This window comes from Mustela nigripes, chromosome 1 (genome assembly GCF_022355385.1).
Source record: "Mustela nigripes isolate SB6536 chromosome 1, MUSNIG.SB6536, whole genome shotgun sequence".
Taxonomy (NCBI): domain Eukaryota; kingdom Metazoa; phylum Chordata; class Mammalia; order Carnivora; family Mustelidae; genus Mustela; species Mustela nigripes.
This window is the reverse complement of record NC_081557.1, coordinates 14,262,251-14,289,644: the sequence shown is the minus strand read 5'-3', so window position 1 is coordinate 14,289,644 and position 27,394 is coordinate 14,262,251. Positions and strand designations below refer to the sequence as shown.

The 27,394-nt window shown below is 35.6% G+C and overlaps 2 protein-coding genes across 3 annotated transcripts; one reads left to right on the top strand and one right to left on the bottom strand.

Annotated features, from left to right (window-relative positions):
* Positions 1-851: 851 nt before the first annotated feature.
* LOC132010228 (olfactory receptor 4P4-like) lies at positions 852-1,784 on the bottom strand. Its single transcript, XM_059388151.1, has one exon. The coding sequence runs from the start codon at positions 1,782-1,784 to the stop codon at positions 852-854; it is 933 nt and encodes a 310-aa protein (XP_059244134.1).
* Positions 1,785-16,935: 15,151 nt separating this feature from the next.
* LOC132010211 (olfactory receptor 5D13-like) lies at positions 16,936-20,843 on the top strand. Of its 2 annotated transcripts, XM_059388139.1 has the most exons (2): positions 16,936-16,954; positions 19,909-20,843. In XM_059388139.1, the coding sequence occupies exons 1-2, from the start codon at positions 16,936-16,938 to the stop codon at positions 20,841-20,843; spliced, it is 954 nt and encodes a 317-aa protein (XP_059244122.1). The 2 variants fall into 2 exon arrangements, with proteins under 2 accessions (XP_059244122.1, XP_059244125.1); XM_059388142.1 differs by lacking the exon at positions 16,936-16,954 and having other exon boundaries at positions 19,899-20,843.
* The last annotated feature ends 6,551 nt before the right edge of the window (positions 20,844-27,394 follow it).

Here is a 27,394-nt window from a genome sequence, read left to right as displayed (position 1 = left end):
TTCAACTACCTCTAAAACTAAAGCCAAAACCAAACAAACAAAAACCAAACCTGCCTTTAACTTTTACAGTGCTAAAAAGCATTCTGAGAGCTGCTGAGAAAATGTAAGTTCTGAGAAAAATGTAAGTTCACCAGTAACAAGAATGTGACATTAACATGTGAAAGTTCCTCAATTTTTCCCATCCTTACACCACACATCTGCAGAGAAAGTTGCTAGAGTTAAACAGAGAGGTGCAGTTAGTTTATATATGATGGAGCTAGGAGAACACGTGCCTTAAAGCAAAAGAAAAAGTTTTGATATGGGGCTTGGGATGAACTGCTGGTGTTGGGCATGTGAGATGTGCCAGAATGCCACTGGCTACAAAATGATCAGAATAGAAAGAGACTTTTTGAGAAATAGTGTTGTGGCCCTTGAATTAGACATGTTAGGATAGATGCAAATAAAAAGTTCAGGTTTTTTTTTTTTTTGTTTATTTTTGTTTGTTTGTTTTTTAGGAATGTTTAGTGACTAGAATTGGCTTCATTGAATGCAGCCATATCCAAAAATGAGCTATGTAGACTTGTAGGGTTAATATGGGGGGCACTCAGCCTTGGACAGTCTGCTGATAAATATCTAAGTTAGTTTCACAAAGGATCATTGGGTCAGAGAGGATATAAATAGGAAAACTAGAGAAGAAAGCACAGCAGAGAGGAGCCTTGGTAAATCTGGGAAATTCTAATCTTATGGTCATATTTGGCAATACATACCTTGCTACACACAAGACACAGAGGCAAGCATTATGCATTTTAAAAGTTTCAGAGTAGAGAAATCACGTATTCAACAAACTCGGTGGCGAAAGTCAGGGATGCCTTTCAATTTATGTCCTTACTCCCCGTGACCCGGCTCCAAAGTCTCCTTATGGCATTCTTCATCTCCATGTTTCTTAGTGTGTATATGAGAGGGTTGAGCATGGGCGCAATGACAGTATAGAAAAGCGCAAACACTTTGTCTTCTGGTAAGGTAGTTGCTGGTCGAATATAAATAAAGAGTAAAGGAGCAAAAAAGAGAACCACCACAGTGATGTGGGAACTGCAGGTGGAAAGAGCTTTGTGACGATTCTCTGCAGAGTAGGACCGGACAGTATATAGGATCACAGCATACGATACCAGCAGCACCACAAAAGTCACCAGACCCATCAGTCCCGAATTGGCCACGACTAGGAGACCGATCCTGCTTGTATCCGTGCAGGCCAGCTTCAGCAAAGGATACACATCGCAGAAGAAGTGATCTATTTCATTGGGGCCACAGTAGGGTAAAACGATGGCGAGGAGAAACTGCCCAAAGGAATGTAGGAATCCTCCAAAACAGGAAGCTGCAATCATGGCATCGCACTTCCACCTGCTCATGATCAGGGTGTAGTGCAAGGGCTTGCAGATGGCCACGTAGCGGTCATAGGCCATCCCCGTGAGGATGAAGACCTCAATACCCCCAAAGAAGTGCATGGTGAAGAGCTGTGTCATGCACCCATTGTAGGAAATGACCTTCTCTTCTGCCAGCAAGTCAATGATTAACTTGGGGGTCACAGTGGAAGTGTAGCAAAGGTCTGCCAGGGATAGGAAACTCAGGAAGAAATACATTGGGTGGTTAATAAGGTGACTGCAGGCGATAGAAATCATGACAAGCAGGTTTCCGGTCAAAATTGCAATGTAACAAAGTAAGAACAGTAAAAAGCAGAGGACTTCTATTTCCTTTTTCTGTGAAAGTCCTAAAAGAATAAATTCTGTGATGTTATTCCTATTTTCCATGATCCAGACCGGTTTGTAGCCCCCTGAAATTAGATAAATTATGAATGCTTATGATATATATTTAAATATGAAGAGACATATCACTCTTTGGTAAGGAGCAGATTGTAATGGAAAGCATTCAAAGGTTGAAGATAATAGAAATCTAAATTTTATCAATGAAGGCTTTTTGGAGGTCTTTTTGTCCCTTTCTTGAAAATATTAATTAGTGATAAACATCTTAGGTGCCCAAGGTGAAGACTAACATTGCAAACTATGCTGTATTATGTAATAATTCTTAAGATGTACTATAAAACGTCACCAGATATTATGTCTCAGTAAAATTACAAAAATGGTATTTTTAAAGAAAGAAAAAATATCTTTGCTGTTCTCATTATTACTGAGAAAATAGACACACAAATGAAACATTGAGGAAAAAACACACAAAAATGCAAATTTAATTAGTATAGTCGGTAAATAATATAATATGGGAGAAATTTCCTGCCTTATGTTCCATGTGGAAAGGGAATAAATAGAAAAACCAACCAATATATTCAGAACTGTGAGGTATTTATATATGGGTATAATCAGTTATATTTCTTTTGTGTTTACTTTGAAAATATACCTAATTTTACTTTGAACATATACCTAATACAAATGAAGGATTGATTATATTTCATAGTCAATAAATGGATAACAAGAGAAGTATGAATATCTCTATTTTTCAAAACACTATCATCTCAAATGCCTTTGACATTAATCAAGGAATTTGAGGATAATGGTAGTAGGTATAGTTTGGATTTTAGAGTCTCCTTGTAGTGCCCTACTCACTTGCACAAACTGACTTATTTTTAATTGTTTTACATAAATTGTTTACTTCTTCCTAACCACCCATCTTGAAAGTGTGTGCTCCCTCGACTTGGCACACTGCCAGTCTTAACATCTCTTTCTTCCTTTCTTCTTTCACTCCCATTGAATTTACTTCCCTCTCACTAATAATGTACAACCAGTTCTATTGATGTCTCTTTGGTAACAACTTTTAACTCTCAGGACAGAGAATTACCTTTCTACTGGTAGACTTTCAAATGTCATTGAGAGACTAAGGAAGAATTTTTGAGAAATAAGCTTTCAGCTTCCCACTAAATTACACCATCGATTCTCTGCTTTAGCTTTATAGAACATTGAAACTTCGTATTTAAAACATTTTGTGTTAATTATTCATATTTTCAACACCAATATATTTGCAATTGATTTTCAAAACTATAACACTTCCCTTCCCTTTTGCCTATTCAAATTTATGTACATATATTCCTAAAGTAGGGTTTTGAAAAGAAAAACATATAAATCTATCCAGTGTGTAAGAGTTAACATCGATTGCCACAAACTGATATTTTGGTATCTGAAGAAGGAGTATTGATAGTGGTCAAATAAACCATCTCATTCAATTAACAAGTACATTTTGGGCTTTTAAAAATATTCCCGATAACTTAAAAGAATTCAGTGCTCTAGTATAACTTCTTTCAAAAATTCTATTCTTGTGATTTAGAGAAAGGAAGTGCAAGTTAAAATTTTAATTACAGTCTAGTCTTTACTTCATGATTAATTTGTTATATGAGCTGATCATATAGCAAGTTTCCCTCGATATTTTTTCTCTTAATGACAGTCTAAAATTCTGCTAGATCTAATCTGCAGGGGACTTTTTGTCAGGGAACAGATTAAATCACATTTGAAAAATATGATGCAAGTTCAATTCTGTTGAAAGTATGCTTTCAGACCCAAAGTGGAAAATACATAGAATGACTAGGTATTATCAGGAAAAATAAGTAAGACTTTTAAAAATGCAGATTATTTTGTTTTAGCAAATACTCAGATAGTTCAGACAAAATACACTATACTTTTAAAAAGTATAATCATGTGAATTCACCCAGTCTACTTTGTTAGAATGGTGGGGAAAAAAGATGTGAAAAAGACTTATTATTTAAATTATTTTTCATTGGGGAGGTTATGTGCTTTGGTGAGTGCTGTGAAGTGTGTAAACCTGGTGATTCACAGACCTGTACCCCTGGGGATAAAAATATATGTTTATAAAAAATAAAAAAATTTAAAAATAAATAAATAAATTATTTTTCAAAATGCAAAGTATATTTTGTACATGACTCAAAAACTATAATCTATATTCCTGAATCACTTGAAAATATCATTTCCCCTATTTTCAAGTATTTCTATAGAAAGTTAAGAAGGCATGACTCCTATGTAAGACAAGATTCCTTTTGTATTTTAAAAACATAGATAATAATATCACTGTGTCAGTAGATATCCTTTAAAACACTGGGCTGTTTGTAAAATAGAACAAAACATTATCTCCTTCATCTGGCTCTATTATTTCTTAACTGGATGATGTTAATATGCTGTATTCCTTTTATGGATTCAATTTAACCCTAAGTGAACTGTGGTGTTAAACAGGATCTTTAAGGAAACTTCTGGGACTGATGTGCCCATGATTCTGACCTCAGTTAGGAGGAGTCAGCAGCTGGCTGTGGATGGCTCATTGCCTTTCTTCCAAACACACAGACTAAATTTACTGGTACAGCTTCAGGGTTTTGTTTCTCTTATCTCTCTTCAGGTCAGGTAAGTTAATTGCACAGTCAACAAAACGGCCTTTCTCCCTGAAAGGAGCAGATCTCTTTCCATGGATACTTCTATAACTTGCTACTTTTAAACTCCCTATTCACAGTTTCCTTTACATATTGTGGCAGGCAGAAATCTCCCGTCGTGCCTATAGGCTTAAATGTAAGTATTCTTCCCTAGATAAATTTTATCTTCTGTCCCTTTGGAAAAAGTCAAATGACTGAATGAATGAATGAATGAATGAATTCATGCTTGCTATGTGCCAGGTACTGCGCTTGATGGGCAAAAGCCTGAAGTCATCTCTGCTTCACTCAAGTTCTTATTTAGTAAGATAGTTATTGGATTCTTCCATAGTTTAAGACTGTGACTGGATAATTAAGTCATGAATTCAATGAATAAGATAATACATTTATAATTTAATCAACTAGATGACAGCTGGCCCCAGCATGTATTAAAATATTTATTCCATTTCATTCCTCTCTGTAGCTATATATTATAGATTGCACATTTTAAGTAATTAGTTTGCATTTACAAAATTAATGAATAAATTTACTTTGAATGTTTAAAAGAATGGAATGGAAGTTCATTTTAATTATATATCATTATCATTTTTCTTATATTGAGGAGTTATAAAATACAGAATGTTTGTAATCAAATTTACTTCCAAATGATAGATATATAGAGGTAGCCATTAGATTTTGATTCTACCAGTACCTGCTTGTTGTAAAAATTGTTCAATAGTCACATAAATCTTCTGGCAACAGTCCCTCATTCCTTACTTAGTCCATTGGCTTACTGTGGAGATGATACTCTTGAGTCTTATATGTTAATATATGTTAATACTCATGTCACCTTCCCCAAAAGGGGTGGTCTTCTCCCTTGGTGGTCCCCAAAATGCACAGATATAAACCTGGCTGCACTTTATTCTCCATTCTTTTGACAATGCTGGAGGCATATGAAGATCATCTTTTATTCATTTCCTATTTTAACAGATAGCCGAGATTTGGCAGAATCAGACTAGGTGGTGTTTAAATACAAAACTGAAAAACACAGACTGCAAATACGACCTAGACTATCAACAAGAAGTAGGAATGGTCATTTGATACACTCTGTTTCTTAAGTTTTCCTTTTCAGATTTTCTATGTACCCTTCGCCAAAATACAAACCACTTTCTGTTTTATTTATTTCGCCTGAAATTATCTCATCGTGAAAAAAAAAAAAAAGCGCTATGATGTTTTGATTTCCTTTATGCAATAGACACAGAAAGGGTAAATGACCATATATGGAGTATATAAAAAATATGTAACCCCAAGAGATGTTCTATATTACCAAGTAGAGGAAGCAATACTTTCAATAGCTTTGAATATACAAATTATGGCCAAAGTTTTCTAATAAACATCAGTCAAGACATAAATAATCATTAAATTGATATTTTAACAACAAATTCTAAAATAATATTTTGTACTGATCTAAGGCCAGTGAATCATTATGGGTTGGTTAAATAAAACTTAACTTGTGTCCGAGTCACTAGGTGTTTGGCTTACATCTAGGGTACATGCAATGATTCAAATTTACCACACTCAGAATCAACCAATAAACTCAATGAATCTCTTAATAAGTTTCATTTTGTAGACCATTCCAAAGAATCCTAAAGCTACAACTTACCTTCTCTCCAAGATAAGATGTCTAGTTTTCTCCTAAAGCAAATTCAAGAGTCTTCCCAGTTATATTTTTATACTCAGTAGATGAAGAAACTGGTATTTTAGCATTTATGTTGGCAGCTATTCTTTATTGATCCTCAAATACCAATTTTATGGCATTCTCTGGGGGAAATGAAAAGAAAGATAATATACATGGTTCTTGTCTAATTCCCAACCAGCTTTATCTGGGAGATATCTAACCTGCTGAAATTTATTGCAGTCTATCTGTGAGGTTAGAAATTCCCACTGGGATAATTTGACCAATGTAAAGCTGAACTTTTTTTTAAATGTTGAATAATGTTTTAACTTTATTCCAATACCTAAAAATAATTCTTTTAATCAAGTCAAATTTCTCCCATGTGTATATGGAAACTAAGACCAACTCATATTCCATTGAATATGGGAATAGTTATACAGAAACTCCAATGACTTGAAAGACCTAGCACTTCAGAAATAATTATAAAGAGAAGAAAACTCTGGGCTGTAGATAGAAGGAAACATTAATGTTGCCGCATTTTACAGTTTGCAGAGGAGGCTGAATATTCCAGTGGGCATCTCCTGTTGTCTAATAAAAAATCTTTATTTTTTATATTTTTTTAAAGATTTTATTTTATTTATTTCACAGACAGAAATCACAAGTAGGCAGAGCAGCAGCAGAGAGAGAGGGGGAAGCAGGCTCCCGCTGAGCAGAGAGCCCAACGAGGGGCTAGATCCCAGGACCCTGAGATCATGACCTGAGCTGAAGGCAGAGGCTTAATCCACTGAGCCACCCAGGTGCCCCATAGTTTTTTTTTTTTTAAGATATTATTATTAGTTTGAGAGAAAGAGAGACCAAGCCAGCACATGTGGGAGGAGGGTCAGACGGACAGGGAGAAGAAGACTCACTACTGAGCAGGGAGCCCAGTGCAGAGCTCCATTCCAGGGCCCTGAGATTATGACCTGAGCAAAAGTCAGGTGCTTAACCACCCAAGCCACATACACACCCCTAAAAAAAACCTTTTTGATGAAAAAGTTTTCTTTTTTTGTTTTCCTTGTCAAGGTCCTTACGTGGCTGTTGCTTTTTCTGTCAAAAATTCATCCAAGTGATTGAAATCAAAACCACACTGAGATACCACCTTACACCAGTTAGAATGGCAAAGATTAACAAGGCAGGAAACAATGAATGTTGGAGAGGATGTGGAGAAAGGGGAAACCCTCTTACATTGCTAGTGGGAATGCAAGTTGATACAGACACTTTGAAAACAGTGTGGAGATTCCTCAAAAAATTAAAAGTAGAGCTATCCTATGACTCAGCAATTGCACTACTGAGGCTTTACCCCAAAGATACAGATGTAGTGAAAAGAAGGGCCATCTGTAACCCAATATTCATAGCAGCAACATCCACAATAGCCAAACTGGAAAGAACTGAGATGCCCTTCAACAGATGAATGGGTAGAGAAGTTGTGGTCCATATATACAACGCAGTATTACTCAGCCATCAGAAAGGATGAATACAAAAATATATTATAATATTATAAAAAATAAAAAATAAAAAAAAAGAAAGGATGAATACCCAATTTTTGGTTCAACATGGATGGGACTGGAGGAAATTATGCTGAGTGAAATAAGTCAAGCAGAGAAATTCAATTCTCATAGGATTTCACTTACTTTTGGAACATAAGGAATAACATGGAGAACCTAAGAGAAGGAAAAGAAAAGTGAATTGGGGGAAATTTCAGAGGGAGATGAACCATGAGAGACTGTGGACTCTGAGAAACAAACTGAGGGTTTTAGGGGAAGGGGAGTAGAGGGATGGGTGAGCATGGTGGTGGGTATTAAGGAGGGCACGTATTGCATGGAGCACTGGGTGTTGTACATAAACAGTGAATCTTGGAACACTGCATCAAAAACTAATGATATATTTTATGGTGACGGACGTTAACACAATGAAAATTGCAAAAAACAAAACAAAACAAAACAAAAAAACAAAACATTCAAGTAATCTCCTTATACACCCCATCCCTGGAATGGGAGATAATTCCCAAGTCTTTTCTTTCTTTCTTTCTTTTCTTTTCTTTCTTTCTTTTTTTTTTTTTTTGCTTTATTTTTGGCTTATAATTGATTTCTCAGTAACCATATCTTCTCGGATATAATTTTTCTCAAGAGGCATAGGACATATTCCCCAAATTTGTTTACAGATAAAATTTGGCAGTTCAGCAACTTTCAGTGCATAATTCAGGGGCATTAATTACACTTACAGTGTTAGGCCATGATCCCCACAGTGTATTTCCAAAACTTTTTCATCATCTCAAACAGACACTATGTACCCATCCTCCTTTTCTCTGTCCTGGTATCCTCTGATCTACTTGTTTCCATGAATTTGCCTCTAGATAGTTCGTGTAAGAGCATCTCATAATATTTGTCCATTTGCATAGGGCTTACTTCACGTAGCGTGATAGTTTTAAAGTTTATCTATGTTGACATATGTGTCAGAATTTCATTCTTTTTATGGAATAATAGTAATCCATTGTATGCATATTACACATTTTGTTATCCATCACCTGTAGGTGGATGCTTGGGTTGTCTCCATCTTTAGCCTATTGTGCATAATGCTGCCATGAACATTGATATACATCACTTCTCGGCCTTTTGGCTAAGATCAAGTGTGAACATTGATATGCAGATATCTATTTGAGTCCCTAATTCTAATTATTTTAGGCACATAACTAGTAGTGTTATATGGTAATTTTACTTATAGCATTTTGAGAAACCAACAGACCCTACTCTATGGTGGCTGCACCAGTTAAATTCCCATAGCACTGTACAAGTGTTCAAAATTCTAGACATCTTCGTCCACACCTATATTATTATTATTATTATTGCCATCTTAGTGTGAAATGGTTTCTTTTTGTGGTTTTTGATCTGCTCTAGTGAATAATGATGGTGAGCATATTCATGTGTTTTTCCCCCATTTATACATCTTTTTTTTTGAAAAATATTTAAGACCTTTATCTACCGTTTATTTATTTATTTAAATTCAATGAACCAACATGTAGTACATCACTAGTTTCAGGTGTAACATTCAATAATTTATCAGTTGTGTATAACACTCAGTGATAATCACATCACATACCCTCTTTAATGCCTATCATCCAATTACCCCATCCCCCCACCTACCGCGCCTCCATGAACGCTGTTTGTTTCCTATAGTTAAGTCTCTCATGGCTTTTCTCCCTCTCTGATGACTTCCCAATCAGTTTTCCTTCTTTTCTCCTATGAACCGCTTTCTTTCTATATTCCACATATGAGGAAACCATGTGATAATTTTCTTTCTCTGACTGACATACTTCACTTAACCTAACACCCTCCCATTCCATCCATGTCCCTGTAAGTGGTAAGTAGTCATCCTTTCTGTTGACTGAGTAATATCCCATTGTTTATATATATATATATACCCCATCCTCTTTACCCATTCATCTGTCAATGAACATCTTGGCTTTTTCCACAGTTTGACTATTGTGCATATTACTGCTATGAACATTGATACTTCAGATCACTACGTCTGTAACTTTGGGGTAAATACCTAGTAGTGCAATTGTTGGGTCATAAGGTAGTTCTATTTTTAAAGTCTTAAACTTCCAGACTGTTTTCCAGAGTGGCTGTACCAGCTTACATTCTCACCAACAGTGAAACAAGGTTCTCCTTTCTCTACATCCTTGCCAACATTTGTTATTTCTTGTCGTTAATTTTTGATATTCTGACTGATATGAGGTAGTATCTCATTGTAGTTTTGATTTATATTTCTTTGATGCCAAGTGATGTGGAGCATTTTTTCATGGGTCTGTTGGCTATTTGTATGTCTTCTTTGGAGAAATATCTGTTTATGTCTTTGGCCTATTCCTTGACTGTATTGTTTGTTTTATTTTGGGGGGGAGGGTGTTGAGTTTGAGAAGTTCTTTATAGATTTGGATACTAATTCTTTATCTGATATGTTATTTTCAAATATATTTTCCCATTTCGTAAGTTGACTTTTAGTTTTGTTGACTCTTTCCTTTGCTGTGCAGGACTTTTTTCTTTCTTTCTTTCTTTCTTTTTTAATTAATTAACTAATTAATTAATTAATTTGTCAGAGAGATAGATAGAGCACAGGCAGGCAGAGTGACAGGCGGAGGCAGAGGGAGAAGCAGGCTTCCTGTGGAGCAAGGAGCCTGATGTGGGACTCAATCCCAGGACCCTAGGATCATAACCTGAGCTGAAGGCAGCTGCTTAACCAACTGAGCCACCTAGGCATCCCAGATCTTTTTATCTTGAAGTCCCAATAATTCATTTTTCCTTTTGTTTTTGTTGCCTTTGGAGACATGTCTAGCAATAAGTTGTGGTGGCCAAGGTCATAGGTATTGCTGTCTGTGTTATCCTCTAGGATTTTGATAGATTCTTGTCTTATATGTAGATCTTTCATCTATTTTGAGTTTATTTCTGTGTATGGTGTAAGAAAATTGTCTAGGTCCCTTCTTCTGCATATAGCTGTCCCCTTTTCCTAGCACTGCTATTAAAGAGACGGTCCTTTTTCCATTGGATATTCTTTCCTGCTTTGTAAGATTAGTTGGCCATAGAGTTGAGGGTCTATTACTAGATTCTCTATTCTGTTGCATTGATCAATGTCTCTGTTTTTGTGCCAGTATCATACTGTCCTGATTATTACAGCTTTGTGATATAATTTGAAGTCTGACATTGAGATGGCACCAGCTTTGGTTTTCTTTTTCAATGTTCCTCTGGCTATTTGGGGTCTTTTCTTTTCTATACAAATTTTATGATTATTTTTTCCAGCTCTGTGAAAAATGTCAATGGTATTTTATAGGGCTTGGGATGAAATTCATCTGGATAGCATAGACAATTTAACAATATTTATTCCTCCAATCCATGAGCACGAAATGCTTTCCTAACTCTTTTGTGTCTTTCTCAATTTCTTCTCTAAGTGTTCTGTAGTTTGTAGATCCTTTACCTCTTTGGTTAGGTTTATTCCTAGGTATATTACAGTTTTTGGTATAATTGTAAATGGGGCCAATTCCTTCATTTTTCTTTGTTCTGTCTACGTGTTAGAGTATAGAAATGCAACTGATTTCTGTGCATTGATTTTGTATCCTGCCATGTTGCTGAGTTTCTGTATGAGTTCTAGCAATTTTTGAGTGGAGTGTTTTGAGTTTTCTACATAGAGTACCATATCATCTGCAAAGAGTGAGAGTTTAACTTATTCTTTTCCAATTTGTATGTCTTTTATTCTCTTTGTTGTCTGACTGCTGAGGCTAGGAATTCTAGTACTATGTTGAACAATAATGGTGAGAGTAGGCATCCCTGTCATGTTCCTAACATTAAGAGAAAAGCTCTCAGTTTTTCCCCTTTGAGAAAGATATTCACTGTGGGCTTTTCACAAATGTCGTTTACGATATTGATGTATGTTACTTCTATCCCTACACTGTGGACAATTTTAATCAAGAAAGGATGCTGTATTTTGTGAAATGCTTTTTCCGCATTAATTGAAAGGATCATATGGTTCTTGTACTTTCTTTTACTAATGTGATGTATCACACTGATTGATTTGCAAATGTTGAACCACCCTTGCAGCTCAGGAATAAATCCCACCTGGTCATGGTGAATGATCCTTTTAGCATTGGATCCTATTGGATTATATCTTGGTGAGAATTTTGCATCCATGTTCATCAGGGATATTGGTCTGTAATTCTCCTTTTTGATAGGATATTTTTCTGGTTTTGGGTTCAGGGTAGTGCTGGCCTCATAGGATGAGTTTGGAAGTTTTCCTTCCACTTATATTTTTTGAAGAAGAACAGGTATTAGTTCTTCTTCAAAAGAAGAACAGATATTAGCTTTTCTTTAAGTGACCAGTAGAATTCCCCCTCAGAAGCCATTCTGGCTCAGAACTCTTATTTGTTGGGAGATATTTGATTACTGCTTCAATTTCTTTGCTGTTATGTTATGTTTGTTCAGGTTTTCTATTTCTTTCTGTTCCTGTTTTGGTAGTTTACAAGTTTCCAGGAATTCACCCATTTCTTTCCGATTGCCTAATTTGTTGGTGTACAGTTGTTCATAATATGTTTTTAAGATTACTTGTATTTCCTTACGTTGATAATGATTTCTCCCCTTTCACTCATGATTATATTAATTTGGCTCCTTTATCTTTGATAAGTCTAGCTAGGGGTTTATCGATCTTATCAATTCTTTCAAAGAACCAGCTTCTAGTTTCACTGATCTATTCTCCTGCTCTTCTGGTTTCTATTTCATTGTTTTCTTCTTTAATCTTTATTATTTCCCTTCTTCTCCTTGGTTTAGGCTTTATTTGCTATTCTTTCTACAGCTCCTTTAGGTGTTAGTTTAGCTCATGTATTTGAGACTTTTCTAATTTTTTAAGAAAGGCTTGTATTGCTATGTACTTCCCTCTTAGGACTGCCTTTGATGCATCCCAAATGTTTTGAATAGTGTGTTTTCATTTTCATTTGTCTCCATAATTTTTTAAATTCTTCTTTAATTTTCTGGTTGACTCATTCATTCTTCAGTAGGATGCTCTTTAATCTTCAAGTGTTTGAGTTTCTTCCAAATTTCCTCTTGCGATTGAGTTCGTTTCACTCTTTTAAACTTTTTATAAATGAAACTATATAGAACATGTCTTTTTTATTTTATTTTATTTAAGTTTTTGCATCTAACTTCCTTCAATCAGCATTGTATATAACATTTATTCATCTTGTTGTTTGCAAATTCCTTTATTCTCTTTGTAGTATAAAACTCACTGAATAAATATACCTCAAATTTTATTCATAAAAATATTGAGGGCTTTCTAAGTTTTATAAGTATTATTAATAATGACATTATGAAGAATCTTGCCATATTGTTTGGTGAACATAAATATATTTCTGTGGGTTATATAGTTTGATAAATGTTCTGGTAAATGTTGCATGTGTTCATATATTTTATACGTTTTAGAATGTATACAAAGTAAACTACCTAAGGAAAGCTCATGCAATTATAATAATATAAGACATTATAGGTTTTAAGTAAAATAAAATTACTAAAGATAGAGGATTATTTCACAATGATATAGGGATTTGCCTAGTAAGAAGAGATTACAATTGAGTGTCCATGCACTCAAGAACAGGTCTTCAAAATAAGTAAAGAAAAAAAATCCAGAACTAGAAGAAATAGAAAAGCCCTCCATCATTGTGTGGGATTTTAACATATTTTTTCAATTAGGGAATAAACAAGAAAACATGATGTCTAAGAATATAGACGTTCTAAATGACATAATTTGCATATTTGACTCAGTTAACTTTTACAGAATATGACTCCCAATAAAAATAAAACACACACGTGTTTCTCAGTGCACATAGTTTCTGGATTATAAAGCATACCACAACAAATTTCAAAGGCCTCAAATCAGTCCGAATGTTTTCTGTGAGAACAAAGAAACTAATTTAGAAATCACTAATTTATTTCTTAATTTTAACTTTGCTGACTCTTTCTGCTTGTGAGTTTCTCTGGTATATAGAACACTGTTGGATTTAACTTTGTCGTTAAATCTATTAATATAATCAATATGGTCTGTTTCCATTTCATAATGTATTATGTCAAACTTGATATTTTACATCATATACATGCATGTATATGTATGTGGATATGACACTCATGTGTATATATTAATGGATAAATGTTTATTTCACCATTTAGTTTGTTTTGTTTGCTCTTTGTTTTTAGGAAGGTTTGTATTTTTGTAGGGATTTTTACCCATATGCTAAAATCCTTAAATATTATTAATACTTCTTTGATTTATGTATTCACTTATTACAAGTAAATTGCAATTGACTGATAACATTCTTTAGTCCCCAAACTCTGTGAGTGTGTAAGTGATCAAAAGCCAACACACAATTCCTCTAGCTCAAAATTAATAAATGTGAAAACAAGGATAAAGGTGAGTCAGAACTTACATATGGTCAAGTGATTTATCATCTTTGAACATTTGTTCCCTTATCTCCTAAGGTAAGGTATGTGGAATGAACAATCCTCAAGTTATATTCAAGCTATGAACATGTTTTCTATTTGTTTCTCTTCCTGTCTTTAGCGCAAATACAGAGGTTTTATTGTCTTTATTTGCTTATTTTTTAAATTAACATGTAATGTATTATTTGTTTTGGGGTACAGGTCTGTGATTCATCAGTCTTACACAGTTCACAGTGCCTACCCAGACCCTCCCCAATGTGTATCAACCAGCCACCCTATTCCTCACACCCTTGTTCTCTCCAGCAGCCCTCCGTTTGTTTCCCGAGATTAAGAGTCTCTTAAGGTTTGTCTCCCTCCCTTGTTTCCTCTTGTTTCATTTTTCCCTCCTTTCCCCTATGATCCTGGTCTAGTTTCTCTAATTCTTTAACGTCTTGACTTAAATTATGGTATCATCCTGCCATCTAGTGGCTATTCTCTTTGTTTCACTAGTAAGGAAAAGAAACGCTTTTTTTTCCCACCATAGAAGATTGAGATGTTGATCTGTTAAGGCAACACCTTAATTAATATATCATTCTCTCCATACACACAGATTATAAAATGAAAAATAGAGTAATAGCTTTTTTTCAGTTTCAATAATAAATGTAAACATTGAAGAGTACCGTGGTCCCATTTGTAAGAAGGAGGCAAACTGTTATCAGCTTAAAAAAATCAACGGTTTTCATAGAAAGTGAAATATAATTACTTTTATAATGAATGTTATAAATATGATGTTAAATTTTAAGAGGATAATAAATAATATAATTATACAATATGGTACTTACTGTATAAATTTTATATCCAGATACCACTGATAAATATATACATAACCTTATGGAGAGGGAAATCCACAAATACAACAAAGATTAAGAGTATTTATCTCTGGATTGTTGCACAAAAGCTGGCTTTTCCTTTGTATATTTCTGTATTTTACAGATATTTCATGATACATTGTCTGGTTCAACATTTTTTTTTTCTTTTAGATTTTATTTATCTATTTGACAGACAGAGATCACAAGTAGGCAGAGAGGCAGGCAGAGAGAGGAGGAAACAGGCTCCCCGCTGAGCAGACAGACAGATGTGGGACTCGATTCCAGGACACTATGACCTAAGCGGAAGGCAGAGGCTTTAACCCACTGAGCCACCCAGGCGCCCCTGGTTCAACATTTTTAAAAGACCAATGGAGGGGCTTCTGGGTGATTCGGTCGATTAAGGATCTTGATCTCCATTGTGAGTTCAAGCCCTGTGTTGGGTTACATGCTGAGTGTGGGAACATACTTAAAAAAACAAAAACAAGAACAAACAAAGAAACACAACCATATGATCAATGGATAAAATGATCAACACAGCCATATGATCAATGGGTAAAAGTTCATGATGAAATGACTCTCCAGTCCTCATAACAAATATATATCACCAAAATGTCACATGGGACATTACCTCATCTAATTGCTGTGTTTGTGCCCTCCAGGGCAGTATCAGTGATATTCTCAAGGGTTGACACCCCTAAGGTCCTAGTGGCATATATGTAGGATAAGTTTGGTCTTAGGATTCAGCTTTTTGGTCTTTCTCTCTGTCTTCTGAGTTTATTTTTAATAGACTAGAGGGGAAAAAACCATTTCCATGAAATATTAATTACAATATACTGTAGACTTTTTTTTACTAATTTTTTCATGTTTGTTGCTATCTGTTTTTAAGTTGAATTCTCAGCAAGAAGTTTCCTGGAGTCCTTTAATCACAGTGAAATAAGCATCAGTAAATGAATAAGCCAAATTATTCTGCATTCAGGTGAGTTGATTCATTCTTATTTTATTTTATTTTAGAAAGAAAATAATGTGTTCCAATAATCTTTGCAGAAGACAAACACAACATGTAAATTCAACTATATCCCTGAGACTTAGTTCAGCTAAGTAGAAATACTCAGTTCTTTATCTTTAACCACCTTTATTATTATTCACCAAATTGTTATCACTAAAAAGTACTTTTCAGTTTTTCTGGATCATGATATTATCTGTCTTTATAAACACAAATTAAATTTTAATAACAATAAGAATCATATGTTGTAATATATCATTTGTGATATGTATCATTCCTCAGAAAAATTCCCAGGAGAAAAACAATTTTGGAGCTAATGCCCCTATTTTGTAATTTTATAGTTTTTAAACTGTCCCTTACGGTGCTAAGTACACATGAGAAAGCATGACAGATGTCCCTGGAAAGGAGGGAGCAAGTATGCACAGCATGTTGTGCTGTCAGTCAGCTGAACATGGTGCACACTTCTTAGAGCTAAATGGGGGACTGTGAACTTTGACCCCAAGTCTATTAGTATAAATACAAAGTGAGGAAGTGGAGTGGAAAGCCATATGTGTGGGAAAGAGATGCACTAAAAAATAAATAAGTAAATAATAATAATAATAATAATAATAATAATAGAGAATGAGCTAAATATACATTAGAAATTATATTTATCTTTCTCTTTTAATGTGTTTTTTTTAAGATTTTATTTATTTACCTGACAGAGAGAGATCACAAGCAGGCACAGAGGCAGGCAGAGAGAGAGAGAGAGGAGGAAGCAGACTCCCCGCTGAGCAGAGAGCCCGATGTGGGACTCGATCCCAGGACCCTGAGATCATGACCTGAGCCGAAGGCAGCAGCTTAATCCACTGAGCCACCCAGGTGCCCTTTTAATGTTTTTTTAATTTCAGTATAGTTGACCTACCATGTTGCATTGGCTTAGTTTCAGGTGTACAATACAGTCAACACCTCTGTGCTATGCTGCACTCACCACGAGCATATCAGAATATCATACATGAATGGGGCTAGAGTATATGATGCTGAGTGGAAGAAGTCAGACTGAGAAAGATAAATACCACATGATGTCCCTCATATGTGGGATCCAAAAAAACAAAGCAAATGAGTAAACAAACAAAAAGCAGAATCAGACCTATCAATGCAGAAAACAAACTAATGTTTGCCAGAGTGAAAGGCTGGGGGTATAGACAGAATGGGTGAGGGGAGTGGGAGATAACAGACTTCCACTAATACTTATCTTTGATGGTGATGATTTCCCCTTCCATCTTGAAGTGCTCAGACTTTCTTGCCACGGCCATATGGAACTAATACAGATTTTGGAAGAGGTATATTTGGTTATGGAATTTGCACTTAACCAGTTTTATATTAAATTGAAAAATATATCCAGGAAGTGATGCTTACTGTGTTGGAAGATGAAGTCACGAGTATCAAAGGACTCCTAAAAGAGCAATTGGAGAAAAAAGTGCAGGGGTGTGGGAATGATATCTTTATATATGCTTTCCCACACACTTTTAAGTGCAGAGGAGGATAAAGTCATAACAACTGAGTGAAAACTACAGAGACTTTAATTTCAGCTCATAATAAGACGTAGAATTTTCACAGAATTCTATGTGGAATGGTCTACCCTTCTATGCTGTGTGCTATTTCATATTTCAGGAAGTGGTCAGAAAGTGGCTTTGAGAATAATTGCATTGGCAGAAAAAGGCAGTTCAGTCATTTTGGAGTAATATGGTACGATTTAAGAAAAGAATTCAGCTCTTCCTTCCCCCAAGTCCCCATTTTATGCTAATTAAGGAAGTTTCAGTCCCTTGGGGTTTCACTGTTTGTACTTGTTTTGTAGAACTCAAGATGTGTCCCAGTGTATTGTGTATGATGCTGATTTAATAGACAAGCCTAAGTTCTTTAGCATTATTATAAGCTTTCACCTCAATGCATGTATATTATATGTCTAGAGTTCACTCATTCACATGATTGTGTTTTCTTTATTCAGTAAATGTTATTGAATACTCAGTCTTGTTTTAGTGTCCCAAATTTGCTTTCACAAATTTATTTTGCTGTGAAACAGACAGTGTTAAAATGGTAAATGATTTAAAAAGAAGCAAAATACAAGTATGTTACAGATGAAGATGAAATTTGTATTTTTGAGGACTTACACTTTTTGATAATGGCATGAAGAGTATGACTATGGCTATGGCTAAAGGATCACGTGGAGGTAAAATTATTGTAAAAGATCAAGAAATTAAGAGAATAGGGCATTAGAAAGATTATCTTTATGTTTATGAAACCATCTCAAAGCCAAAAAGAAAATCCCTAGCCAAATAATAATCACACTGTATACTTCAGGAAGCAGTGGCCCATCTTTGGAGGTTTTATGGTAGACTAAGTTTGATGATAATGTGATAAAAAGATCTCCGCCATAATAAAAATAGTCTGTACCTATTATAAGTAAGTTTGTTTCTTCACACATTTTGCTAAATACCTGATATTGTAATACACCAAGAAAGGGTAATACATTTTTTTTTTTAATTTCTTTTCAGGGTTCCAGAATTCATTGTTTATGCACCACACCCAGTGCTCCATGCAATACGTAACCTACATAATACCCACCACCAGGGTCACCCAAGCCCCCACCCCTCATCCCTCCTAAACCCTCAGATTGTTTTCCAGAGTAATAGATTTTTTACAATTTTCCATAACTAGGTAAATGTGGCTGATCAAGTATGTTATTCCTCTGCAGGACATAGCTAAAATATGGGGAGATAATGTGTGACCGAGTAGAAATTCACTGGAAAGGGAATTCAAAAATAATTACAGCAACAATAGTTAAAAAAAAAAAAAAAAAAAGTCAGTTCCCGGATCATTAATTTTCTTTTGAGTTCTAAGTTTTCACAGTTTTACAGGTTAGGGAGGGAAGAGCTCATAGAAACTTAGGATATGTATTTCCTCCAAGACAAGGGATTCAACACTTACCTACCACACCGGATCTCTTCACAACTCTCCTTAATCTCCATAATCTCCATCGTTTATCTACCCTGTCCTCCTACTCACCTCCCCTCTGCTAACCATCAGTTTGTCCTCTGTAGTTGGGAGTCTCTTTCTTGGTTTGCCCCTCTCCTTTTTTTCCCTGTGATCATTTGTTCTGTTCCTTAAATTCCACGTATGAGTGAAATCATTTGTCTTTCTCTGGTTGACTTATGTCACTTAGAATAATACTCTTTAGCTTCATCCATGTTGTTGCAAATGGCAAGATTTCATTCTTTTTTTAGCCAACTAATATTTAATTGTATATAGATCACATCTTCTTTAACCATTCATCAGTCAATGGACATCTGGGCTTCTTTCATAATTTGGCTCTTCTTAATAATACTGATATAAGCATCAGATCAGGGGGGTATGAATCCCTTCAAATTAGTATTTATGAATCCCTTGGGTAAATACCTAGTGCTGCAATCACTGGATCAGAGGTTAGTTTTATTTTTTTAAATCTTTGAGGAACCTCCATATTGTTTTCCAGAGTGGCCACAATGGTTGGCATTCCCATCAATGATGCAAGAGGTTTCCCCTTTCTCTGTTGTTTCCTGCATTGTTAATTTTAGCCATTCTGATTGGTATATATTTTTGTAGTTTTGATTTGTATTTCCCTGATGAAGAGTGATGTTGAGGATATTTTCATGTGTCTGTTGGTCATCTGTATGTCTTCCTTGGAGAAATGTCCATGTCTTTTACCATTTTTAAAATTAGATTGTTTGTTTTTCTTTGGGGGGGGCAGTGAGTTTTATCAGTTCTTTATGTTTTTTGGATACTAACCTTTTATCTGATATGTCATTTTTCTAACTTTAAAACTAAAGGTTGAAATCAAGTATTTTCTACAATATTATTTATGGATAATCACTAAGTTTCGCATCATTTACTCATTTTAATCTGTCTTATCCAGATTTTGCTTCTCATTTCTCTGAATCAGTTTTCTTGTTTTGTCCACAGGAACCAAGAAAATGAGAGTGCTGAAGCCACTTTCATTCTCTTGGGCTTCTCAGAATACCCGGAACTCCAGATGCCACTTTTCCTGATATTCCTGACAATCTATACAGTCACTGTGCTGGGAAATCTGGGCATGATCATGATTATCCAGATCAATCCCACACTTCACACCCCCATGTACTACTTCCTCAGCCATCTGTCCTTTGTTGATTTCTGTTACTCTACAGTAGTTACACCCAAACTATTAGAAAACTTGGTTGTGGAAGACAGAACCATCTCTTTCATAGGATGCATCATGCAATTCTTCTTTGCATGTGTATTTGTGGTAACAGAAACATTCATGTTGGCTGTGATGGCCTATGACCGATTTGTGGCCATTTGTAAACCTCTTCTCTATATGATTGTCATGTCTCAGAAGCTTTGTTCCTTGTTGGTGGGCACATCATACTTCTGGGGTATTGCCTGCTCCTTAACATACACATATTTTTTGTTGACCTTATCCTTTTGTGGGACTAACTTCATAAATAACTTTGTCTGTGAGCATGCTGCAATCGTCTCTGTGTCCTGCTCTGACCCCTACATGAGCCAGAAGATCATTTTAGTCTCTGCCACGTTCAATGAAATAAGCAGCTTGGTGATCATTCTTACTTCCTATGTCTTCATTTTTGTCACTGTCATGAGGATGACTTCAACAGGGGGACGCCACAAAGCCTTCTCCACGTGTGCCTCCCACCTGGCTGCTATTACAATCTTCCATGGGACCATCCTCTTCCTCTATTGTGTTCCTGATTCCAAAAGTTCATGGCTCATGGTCAAGGTGGCTTCTGTGTTTTACACTGTGGTTATCCCCATGCTGAACCCACTGATCTACAGCCTCAGGAACAAAGATGTGAAGGAGGCAGTCAAGAAGTTAATCAATGTTAAATTGTTCTGGGATACAATGTAAAGCCAGAAATGTTCATTAGTTCTTTTTTAGAGTACTGATGAGTTGTTCAATAGTAGTATCACATATAAGTCTATGATAATCTGTCAATTGGCAGTCTGTGATCTGTTCACTCTAATGTTTAATAAAATAACTTTAAAATTGCATATATCTGGGATAAAAGATCAAACTATTTAAACAAAGTTTTTGATTCATAAATTGGAATACAAAGGTTTCTGTGTCAATATACATGACCACATGATTGCTCAGGCCAAATTTCAGTTTAAGTCATGTGAAGTCTGAAATTTTTGAGATGGTTTGAAGAGTTAGGGCTTATCACAATGGAGTTTAATTCTTCTTATAAAAGTAGAACATTAAAAGCTGTTCAACATAAAAATCTAAATTTCTAAAAACAAAAGTTATATTTAATTCCACAAGAACTATCTTTGTATTGAAAGATTCCAAGGAAAACAAACATAAATAGGAGCTATAGCTCCCTTAAAATATACATAATACAATGTAAATTATACTGGTAATATAACCAATTAGAAAATATTTTCTATGTACTGCACAAGAAAATAATATACATTTTAGAAATGTATATTTGAAATGTAGCCCATAATGCTAGTTTTTCTAGTTATGTCATTGTGGTTGTACTTACTCATTTTTTCAAAATTATGATGGAATGGGTTTTGATTCATTTTGAGTTGTAAGAAATGATATGGAGAGATCCCAAGATTTTTTTACCCAGCTTCCCCTATGATCATATACAACAACAACCAGGTTATGAGTAATGATATAACATATAGATGCTACCCAGGCATCAATTAGTTATTGATGAAAAGAAACAATTGTAAATTCCAGAGGGTTGTAACAATAGCAATCCTTTAGAAGCAGTGACTTGAGTAAACTGACTCTGCTAAGACCAGAGATACTAAGTGAGGGTCACTAGAGCATCAACATTGAGCTAACCAGATCAGCCAAACTTGAGTCTATAGGCCTGTATGTAGGTCATTTTTGTTGGACTAGGTGGCTAATGGTCAATGTTGTAAGTAGAGTCACAATAAAGTATGTAAAAAGAAAGCATATTTTAAGTATCTATTTGAGTCTCACCTGTTAAAATTTTATGAGGTAAACAAATCACATGGCTAAGCCCAAAGTCAAGGTAAGAGAATGGTATCTGCCTCTTGTGAGACTATTAGGAGATAAGTCAACAGTCAGGGTATGGGGAAAAGTGAATAATCTGGCTCAAAATCTACAAAGACTGATTAAAACATTTACCTCAATGAACACATTCTTCCTTGATAATGCCAGTAACTTGATGGCTTCTAACAGATAGCCCATGACTAGGGTATGTTTCACCCAAGTTTTCTAACAGCTGAGAAGTTTGAGTCACTAGATTGTTTTAAGCAAATAACTAATGGAGAACAAATAAAAGAACTTCCCTTTTCTTTTATGTCTTACTAATCGTGATTAAGGTTTACAAGCAAAGAGAAAGGAGATGTCCATGTGTGGTTGGTCTCATTCAACCATTTAAACATTACTTGTTTCGCTCCATTTTTTAGAGTTTTATTTTCACTTGGAAATTATATGCTCTTTACCATAATGTTTTATGCTGAATCAGGTATCTTATGTAATCAAAGATATATAACAAACTTATCAATACTCATGGTTTAGCGCGTTTAGCGCAACAGTAAAAAAGGATTTACTTTACTTTTTAACTGTCAATCTGGGATCATAAATAAATAATCCCATCTGGTACTTTTAAAGTGTGTGTGCCTGTGTGCGTGTGTGTGTGTGTGTGTGTGTGTGTGTGTGATTTAAGAAAGATCTTTTTTAAGAATAAAAAAATAAGTTAGGAAGCTTAAGGGTGTATCATGGAATATTTGGTATATTCAGCAAGGTCTCTAAGATTAAAAATTAGAATATATTATTTTAAAATGCTGATTTTGAGGTTCTGTAATCTTCCTAGGAACAACACCAAAGGCAAGGGAAGCAAGGGCAAAAATGAACTATTGGGATTTCATCAAGATCAAAAGCTTTTGCACAGCAAAGGAAACAGTTAACAAAATCAAAAGACAACTGACAGAATGGGAGAAGATATTTGCAAACGACATATCAGATAAAGGACTAGTGTCCAGAATCTATAAAGAACTTAGCAAACTCAACACCCAAAGAACAAATAATCCAATCAAGAAATGGGCAGAGGACATGAACAGACATTTCTGCAAAGAAGACATCCAGATGACCAACAGACACATGAAAAAGTGCTCCATATCACTCGGCATCAGGGAAATACAAATCAAAACCACAATGAGATATCACCTCACACCAGTCAGAATGGCTAAAATCAACAAGTCAGGAAATGACAGATGCTGGCGAGGATGCGGAGAAAGGGGAACCCTCCTACACTGTTGGTGGGAATGCAAGCTGGTGCAGCCACTCTGGAAAACAGCATGGAGGTTCCTCAAAATGTTGAAAATAGAACTGCCCTATGACCCAGCAATTGCACTATTGGATATTTACCCTAAAGATACAAACGTAGTGATCCAAAGGGGCACGTGCACCCGAATGTTTATAGCAGCAATGTCCACAATAGCCAAACTATGGAAAGAACCTAGATGTCCATCAACAGATGGATGGATCATGGAGTTTGGTATTTTAATTAGTTTTCTGTCTTTTAGTAGATAACAAAACAAAAACAAGAAAAAGGGAAGAGTTGCAAAATCCTTTTAGAACAGGATGTTCTTTTATTTTGTAAACTATCTTGCATATGCAGTTTATTTACATAAATATAATGCAAAATCCTTTTCAAAAAGCCTCAGGTTGTACTTTGAGTCTGAAAGTTGACATTCTAACCATGAAGCTAAAGGTATGTTAGGTAATATGCTAGTTCACTAATGGTTGTGTTAAGTGATGGTTATGGGCTATTGTTTTTTTTTTTTTTTCCAGTGGATTTACATGTTATTCTTCTTTTAAATTTTGGATGCAGTAGGAGGCATAAATGTGACTTTCTCTCCTCCAATGTCTGTAGCAGAATAGGTTAACATTTAATGCTAGTTCCCTCCTTTCTTAATATGTGGCTTAGAAAAGGAACTACAGGAATGACGTAGATGGACTTAGAATATCAGCACTATGAACTTTGTGATGAACTAAAGAATACGGCTGGACCTATAGCCAAAATCAGGATAACTAACATAGCCCCACTCTCCCAAACCTCTGCTGAGGCAAGCATATCAGCATATCACAAACAATAAGTTTTAATGGTTGAATGTAAAAACATACATAGTATAATGCTAAGTATGCTTCTGTATAAACCCATGTAGGAGAAAATACGTAGAACTAGGAAACTAAAAAACCATATCATAGCAACTATAATTATTCTGGGGTCATTGGGATAGATAGGACTATAACTTTTTTCATGATTCTAATAAGTATAACATCTATGGGGTGAATTATTATTATTATATTTTACTTTTGAGAGAGAGTGCAAGCAGGGAGGGGCAGAGGAACAGGGAGAGAAATAATTTTTTTTTAAAGATTTTATTTATTTATTTGATAGAGATCCCAAGTAGGCAGAGAGGCAGGCAGAGAGGAGGAAGGGAAGCAAGCTCCCTGAGCATCAATGCGGGCCTTGATCCCAGGACTCTGGGATCATGGCCTGAGCCGAAGGCAGAGGCTTTAACCCACTGAGCCACCCAGGTGCTACGAGAGAGACAATCTTAAGCATGCTCCATGCAAAGCACAGAGCCCAGTTAGGGGATGATCTTAGAATCCTGAGATCATGACCTGAGTAGAAATCCACAGCTGTACACATAACTGACTGAGCCACCCAGGTGGCCCCAGCACAAATTATTTTTTAAGATATCAAGATCAACATGTCAATGATTTAGAAGAAATTATAGTCCAAGTTGCAGAAAAGTCCCCCCTGATTATTTTGCTTGTAGCTCATGACAACACATGTCATCAGGATTCTCTGGGGTCTGTTTCCCCAAGGTTCAGTACTTAGAATAAAACAAACACCATCATGGAGTATAGTTTCCAGGTCTGTCTAGTCCTGAAGGATATCTCTATACTCCCTCTAAAGTTTCTTGACCATAGCAAAAATGAAATGTCTTGATATCTTTATTAAATGATATTTTATAAGAATCATCAACCCTCTGATCATAGAACTGAAACATTTAAAAAGAAATTTTGAGACATAAAGTATATACAGCTTATTCATACAAGCAAGGAAGCCTTCAATAAAAATGCATCAGGAAAATCTGGCTTTTGGTGAGTTGATTGAACTTACACCAACATCATTCTGATGTGAGGGATGCTGGAATCCAGCACATGGTGGGCAGGAACAACCTACCTGAGCTGAGTAACAGCAATGTCTACTTGGTTTATGTTTCTGTTCAGCTGGCTGCATTCTGCTTGCCTTATACCCAGGACCATTGTCCTGAACTTGAAAATGTGTCTCCAATTGCTAAACTAACCATGTTAGGGGATCATAGAAATGTTAAATGTAAGTGTCCTCTTACAGTAGTGATATTCTTTAGGGAAAAAGCTAATGCACACACACACACATGCACACACATACACATTTATATAGCAAATGTGCAAATGTTTAGCATTGCACAAATATTGTTGTGATGTAATTGGAAAGAACATAGAATAAGAGAAAAACGTGCAGATTAACTAGCAGTTTTCTTGGAAGAGCTCCGTGGTACCTCATGAAATGGTGACACAATATAAAATGAGGGTAAAGGAGCCATTTCAGAGGGATGAATGGTGGAAGATTAGAAGACACAAATGCTTGTTTTTGTACAATAAAGATTTAAAACCTTACAATGAATGAAGTGGTATCATAGTGGAAGAAGGATGTAGTTATACAGTGCCTGGAGATATTAAATACATCTGGGCAGCAGTGTTTCAATTTGATTCATTTAGTATAAAATGCCCTCCAAAATATTTACAGTGTTGCATTCCAGGCTAAGTGAGAGTCAACAAAAAGTAATCTTACAGATTGGACTGCAGTTTGACGCACAGTTAGAAATCTTATATCCAGAGGAATAGATAGTGAATATAGTGGAAATAAAGAGGGAGGTACGCTTCGACTATTTCTCTCTTTCCACTGATTGCCTTTCCCACAGTCACAGATATGACATGGCAGAAGAGTCAGAAAGAGCAGACAACGTTAGGAAAGCAAAGGCAAATTAAGATTATATGTTGCTGGGTTACAAATAGACACAATTGGGAATCCCAGATTCAGAGAAAAATCTAAAATTAAAAGGAGCCCAGGATATACAATTATTTTCCAAATATGCACTGCAAAAGCATCTAAGAACTCAAAATCTAGACTATTCTCATGGAGAATAATTAACAGCATTAGACAATTAAGATGAAAAGAAGCTGGTTTTTGTGGATGCCTTAACCAAGCGCAGGATTTGTTCCCAGATATTTTAAAGTCAGACCTCAGTTAAGACATTCACACTAAACCCTAAATGAACTAACATCGTATTATTAACCACATTTTATAAATGATAGAATTGAGGCTCACAAAACTAGACAATTTGCTAAAGTTGCTTGTCTGATACATGACACAGGCTGAACCTGAACTAATGAGATTGCTCTTTCTCCACTCATTCAAATTAGCTCCTTCTTCTGAATGAGGAAACAAAAAAGGTAGATCATAGAGTTTTGTAAGAAAAGTATCTGATAAGAAATGGGAAGTAGGAGATGCCTGCCTGGATCAGTCAGTTGGGAGAATGCCTTCAGCTCTGGTCATGATCTAGGGTCCTGGGGTAGAGCCCTGTGTCCACCTCCTTGCTCAGTGGGGAGTCTGCTTCTCCTTTTGCCTCTGCCCCTACCCCTCCTCCTGCTCTTGCTCCCAAAAAAAAAAAAAAAGGTAAGTGGGACATTTTATTTTCCCTTTTTTGTGCTGTAAACAACGGTATAGTTATTTTTTTTTAATTCAACACCAATCACACTCCCAGATACCAAGCTAAGTTGCTTAGAAACAATACCCAGACTGCTTTGACAAAATCATGGACATAACATTATCTCAACAATTATTATCTTGTTGATGCATTTTTGTATCTATATACTTTGTGAAATAACAAATATACAATGTGATCCTGACCCTCAAAAGGATTGTGGAATGGGTGAAGAAGTCTCACATTCATTGTAAGTGACCTTGAACTCTTCTAGGTCGTTAAGACATCCTGTGATTCTTTCATTTAAAATTTACGTGGACTATATGTTTAATACAACATGTGCACTCTTCAGAAGTGGAGGTGAAAGACTATTTACCAAAAATTTAACAAATAGCCCCAATAATAACATGAATGGGATGGGCACTGGTGGTTGGTAATAAGAACCGAACAGGAAGTCATTCTGGGCAAACAGTGGCCTGAGGAAAGGCAAGAAGTAGTATCATCTTTAGCACAGTCTGTCATCTTTCAGTTAGGCTGAAAGTCCATGCCAGCAGTGGAAAGAAGAAAGGACTCAACAGTGCATGAAATTTAATAATAAATGCACAATCCTCAACTTTGAATATTCCAAGTCTGAGATTTGTTGTTTACTGGCAA

Excerpts from the sequence above, each read along its gene's own strand:
- LOC132010228 (XM_059388151.1), bottom strand. The coding sequence starts at position 1,784 with ATGGAAAATAGGAATAACATCACAGAATTTATTCTTTTAGGACTTTCA.